Below are 5,486 nucleotides of genomic sequence, written 5' to 3'. Positions count from 1 at the left end.
CTCCGTTAAAGACTTACTCCCTCCGTCTCAAAATTCTTGTCTTAACTTTGTCTAGATATGGATGTATCTAAATATTAAAACTTGACTAGATACATTCATATCTAAACAAATCTAAGACAAGAATTTTGAGACGGATGGAGTATTTCTTTAGTTTCAAATGCTCACTTTTAATCCCAAGTCCCTCATGTTTGATTTTAATAGGACTAAAAGGATTTTTTATTAGTTTCTATATAAAAAGTCTCTGTAAACAAACACTTCCTGAATAAGCACCATAATCCGCAAGCATGGCCACTGATCATCATCACCACCGGTAAAACACCAAAGATTCTTGCGTCAAGAACAGCCACATGATTGGCCCAGAAAAGGCACTAGGAAGGCATGACCCGTCAATAAAACAGTCTTTGCCTTCGTCTCAACGCCTGCCCATCGTCCCCAAAAACGTCAACAGCGGGAGACGGTTGGAGCGACGGAGCTTTCATTCATTGTTGCTCCTGTCATAACGCCGCACAGCGGCGAGCCATGCCACGCCAGAGCTTCCACGGTCCCCATGGATCGTCTCTAGCTATACCGTGCAATGCATGGGCGCTTAAATTATTGGCGCAGGCACCAAATCCAGCTTAATTAGAACGTACCACGGGCAAGGAATTCTTGTGCAGGGCACGGGCAACTCTGGACGAGCGGAGCTAGCATTCGCACAGCACAGCCAAGGCACTGACAGCTTGGTGGAGGGTACAGCGTACCATCGACTGTATGGATGCTATAGGAGCGCGGCTGGATTGCTGTTGAAGAATGGCAACAAAACTATTAGGGCCGTGACCACCCAACGACCCTCTAGGCCAAGCATGGTCGCGGACTCAGTCCCAGCGCTAGCGTCGAGGACTTCACCGAGGCTATGTTTCCCTTTGGTGCATCCAGTACGTTCCTTTTTAGTAGAAGAAGGTATACGCGGTGCTGCCCGTCAGGAATCTCATCGGCACGCTTCACAATTCCCTTGTATTTTCTCTTCCGTTAGCATGCCCCTAGTAGTTCGTACGAGAATTTCATGTGTTTTTTACTAATCACCGACTCGTGGATCAAGGTCATGCATGCTAGTGGAGTACTCCCTCCGTTCCATAATATAAATCTTTTTAGAGATTGCACTAGAAGACTACATACGAATGTATATAGACATACTTTAGAGTGTACATTCACTCATTTTATTTGTATGTAGTCTCTTAGTGAAATTGCTTAAAAGACTTATATTTAGTAACGGAGGGATAGTACGGAGTGGCGTACAGTGACTACTGTACATGCATCCGGAGACAGCCGGCCATTTTTCTTCAGAGTAATCGCAATCACCGGGTTCGCAGCCACAGCGGCATACTATGCCGGTCGACAGGGACATCGACTAGATGCCAGAGCTACCGCGAGGCCACACGTCGATCGAAACCCGCTGTCAAACTCAAACACGAGATGAAAAACACTCCCTGTCCGATGACGAGCTCCTTGACAACTCGCTCGCTCGCTAGATCCTCTCTGCCTGTTTGCCTCCATTTGTGCGTCCATTATGAAACGAGCCGAAAGCCGGGAGGCGAGGACGGCACTATACCACTAGTCTATTACGGGCGGCGGGCCGAAGCTGGTGCGTGCCGTCCCCAGCCAGCAGCGCCACCCGGCCATCACCATTCACCAATCCAGAATAATTAAGCTAAGCTTCCACCAGTATTGTAATCGTACTATATGATCAAGTTGCAATGGTCTAGGAAAGGTCAGCACAGCACAGCACAGCACAGCGGCGTTGCGTCGCCGGCACCCACCGTCGCCGACGCGGAGATCGATCGCTGTGCCGTACCGCGTGCACCGTCCGTCCGCCATTCGGAGTTCCGCCGGTGCCATCGCGTCATCTGCACGCCGACGTGCGCGTGAGGGCGGATTAATTAGGCTGATTACTAGTTTACTCTAGACTCTCGAGGCTCCACTTACAGTGGTGCCAATTTAGCACATTCCCGTGTCCTATCAGTAGGAGGATCACGGAATGATGTCTTCTTTATTTGTACACTAGGCGGTAGTTAGCCGGAGCCAAATGGAACTGGGTTTGCCCATGCATGTACTGGATTCCAATGGCTACGAGACACCCAACTGCTTTAATTAACAGAGGTAGCAGCTCACCAGATAGGCCCGGGGCCTGAACAGACATACCAAACGGTCCACCCGCTGACACAGCGCGCAGGCGTCAGGCCACCCCACTGGCTAACCGTACTGTACCCTCTGTACTAACACGGTCCCTGTTGCCACCGAGAGCCCGTGACATACTGCATGCACCCAAATCCAATCCTCCTCCATCCGTGCAGGTGTACGAGTAGTGAGCAACTGAGCAACGATCAAACAAGATTGCCTACGATCTTGACCCAGTTCACATGACACGCTCATACAGCAACTTACACTCTTTTTTTTGGCGGGAACACTTAAGTAGTAGCAACTTACACTTAACCAGTCAACAAGAGCAAAGTAGCAAGTACTCCTGTTGTCAACGCTGATCTGATCCGGGAGCACTCTGCACGGTAATAGCAACACAAAAGCTCAAGCCTAACAAACTGCCGCCACTAACTTTACTGAGCAGCCGGCGACCATGTTGTCAAACAGTGGTCACATGGCGGCAGGGTTCAGTACTTGACGGGCATGCCGAGCCGGTCCAGCCTGCCGGAGCCAGGGTAGGCCTTGTTGGTGAACTTGGCGTGCAGGGACGACGACGACCTCTGCCCCGCCGCCCCCGGCGCGAACGCGTGCGCCGACGCCTTCCGGAGCGAGCCGGACTTCTCGTACAGCGGGCGCTGCTTGGGCGCGCTCTGCGACCGCGCCTTGGCCCGGAACGACTCTGTGTTGGACATGTAGTTGGGGTAGTCGGAGTAGCCGCCGAAGAGGCTGCGCGCGCACTCGCTCTTGGTCGGCGTGAAGAAGGCGCCCCGCTTCGAGCTCCCCGGCCGCGACGTCGCCGAGAAGAACTGCGGGCTCTCGTACAGCTCCGCCGCCGTGTCCGCCGGCATGCGCAGCGGGCTCAGCGCCTCCCCCGCGCCCATGCCCATGCCCACGGAGGACGGGCTCGGCACGGACTGCTGTGCCGTCGTCGAGTCCCGGGACGGCGAGTCCGGCATCGTCGCGTAGCTCCGGCTGTTCTGCTCCGATGTCCGGGTCGAGCACGACGACTGGTGGTGGTGGCCGCCGCCGCTGCCCCGCCTCTTGGAAGCCGCGTGCCGGCCGGGCTTGCCGGGGTCCACCTCGAGAATCTTGGCGTTCTTCTCGTCATCCATGTACCTCTCCTCCACCCACCGGTCCAGCCAGTTCCTCCCGCAGGATTCTGACCTCTCCCTGCTCATCCTCTCGCTGCCCGGTGTCTTCGACGAGCCTCCCTGCATACACCGGCGCCATTGTCACCACGGCCATGAAAACTCACAAACGCAGAGACCGCAACAGAGAGAGCAATACCTTGAGTGAGCCGGAACGGCCGTGCCTGAGCGGGCCATCATATGCCGCCTGCTCGTACTTCTCCGGCGTCGTCGCCCCCTGCAATGGAGAGCCGAAAGCCCATAAGAACGCGCCGAAGACATGAACTTGGCAAGACATGACGGGTAGGGAGTATATGCAATTACCGGGTGTGCCGCGGCCTGGCGGGAGCGGGTGGCGCGGCTGGCGCGCGCGCGGGACTGCACGCTGACGAGCGCCTGCATGCACCGGAGCGTCTCAGCCGCCTGCCGCCGGACGATGTTGCCGCGGACGAGCGCCTGCAGCTTCACCAGCCCGCGGAGCGCCTTCAGTGCCCGCCTCGCCTTCACACGCAACGACAAGCATCCAGAGGTTAATCAGCACTGGTCCCATCCCATCCCGTCCACAGCATAGCCATGGGCATCTCTGCATTGTTGGCAGGAGGTTGACATGCCAACCACCTCCGCCATTACTACTACCGCACTAGCAGCTTCCAAGAACAGTAACAGAGTTACATTGCGCAAACGGCAAAAAAAGAAGCGGCTCCCTTGTTCTTGAGAAGGGGACGCCCATGCCTTGCTTCCCCATAAATGAAGCTCAGGCTAGAGACGCGGGAATGGCAGAGCAGAAGAACAAGGTGGCTTCTCCTAGCTTGAGAACACACACCCACACCACGGCGGCTGGCTTGCATACACGGCCACACGGGCACGAGGATTTCTTTCCGGGAAGCAAAAATCCGAAAACATTGTAAGAGAAATGGGAGCGCTTTTTCCGCTTTACACCCGTAATTTTCAGAAACTTGGCCTACGGAAAGCGGATTTTGGAGTGTAAAGGAGAAGAATTGGAGCCGAAAGGACGGCGGGGAGGAGCTTAGTGCTTACCAGGTAGCCACGGAAAGCGGCCTGGATCCGCACGGCCGCCCACTCCTCGTGCTTCGCCCCGGCCGGCGGGCACCGCCCGCTGCTGGTCAGCCGCACAACGGCGGCGGCCGCCTGCGCCGCGGCAACGGCGGCCTCGGCCACCGCCGCCGTCGCCGCCGCCACGGCAATAGCGCGCTTGTTCTGCTCGTCGCCGCCGTCATCCGACGCCGCGTAGGTGCGGCGGGGCGTCGCCGCCCGCTGCACCGGAGGCGTCGGCGGCCGCACCGGGTCCTTCTCCCGGAAGGACTTGCCGAAGCCCCAGCGCTTCTTCTCCCTCTCCGGCTTGTGGTCGCCGGAGACGGGGCCGGCCTTCTTGCCGCCGCCAAGCAGCCCGCGAAGCCACCTTGAAGCCCACCCCATCCCTCCCTCCGGCTACTGCTCCTGCTCCTCCGCCACCGCCGCCGCTCCCATGGCCCTTTCTTGGTTCCAGCACTTGGCCGGAGAAGGGGAAGAGAAAGAAAGAGCGGGAGACGAAACCCAAAACAGTGAGAGAGGCGCGCAGGCACAGGCGCAGGCACAGGCACAGGCACAGGCTTGCCAGAGAAGAAAAAGGTACGGGACGGAGACGAAGAGTCTAGGCGAAGACTGGTGTGGGGGAGCTTTGTCTTATAGATGAAGCAGAGCAGGCGGGGCCCTTTTATGTGAAACTTGTTTCATGTTCGGGGCTGCTTCTGCTAATGTTTCCATGCGGAACGCCGTCAGACGGTGAGATGGGATTAACTTGAGGGTTGTATGTGTAAAGTAGTTGTGAATGTTTGAGGCTTTGAGCGCCGGCTGCGTTGCTGCTTCCTTGCTCAAGTGGTGTGAATAACTGACCCATGCGTGTTAGGTGTTTTCCTTTTTGGAATCATGTTTTTGCTTTTTCGGTTTATGTCGTTATTGACATTTTTTGAGCTACTTGTGTTATTTAAAAACTTTGATTACGGAGTAAATAGATGTAAATTATTCTTTGACGATAACGACGTCATGTGTATATTGACTCAGAAGCCACGCAAGAATAGTTGATCATAGGTCATACTCATTGTTTAACCACAAGTGGGGTTGCCACTTTTACATAAATCTTTTGATGTGTTCAGATCTTGAAGGGATTCTTTGACTCAAGTCTTA

General features: G+C 55.4%; 1 protein-coding gene across 1 annotated transcript; it reads right to left on the bottom strand.

Annotated features, from left to right (window-relative positions):
* Positions 1–2,408: 2,408 nt before the first annotated feature.
* On the bottom strand, positions 2,409–5,089 carry LOC123427470 (protein IQ-DOMAIN 22-like). The gene is made up of 4 exons (XM_045111524.1): positions 4,341–5,089; positions 3,627–3,803; positions 3,463–3,540; positions 2,409–3,386 (listed from the first exon to the last, which is right to left on the bottom strand). The coding sequence occupies exons 1-4, from the start codon at positions 4,737–4,739 to the stop codon at positions 2,643–2,645; spliced, it is 1,398 nt and encodes a 465-aa protein (XP_044967459.1). The 5' UTR covers positions 4,740–5,089; the 3' UTR covers positions 2,409–2,642.
* Between the last annotated feature and the right edge of the window lie 397 nt (positions 5,090–5,486).

The sequence above is a fragment of the Hordeum vulgare genome, chromosome 2H (genome assembly GCF_904849725.1).
Source record: "Hordeum vulgare subsp. vulgare chromosome 2H, MorexV3_pseudomolecules_assembly, whole genome shotgun sequence".
Classification (NCBI taxonomy): Eukaryota; Viridiplantae; Streptophyta; class Magnoliopsida; order Poales; family Poaceae; genus Hordeum; species Hordeum vulgare.
This window is presented reverse-complemented; position numbering and strand designations above follow the sequence as displayed.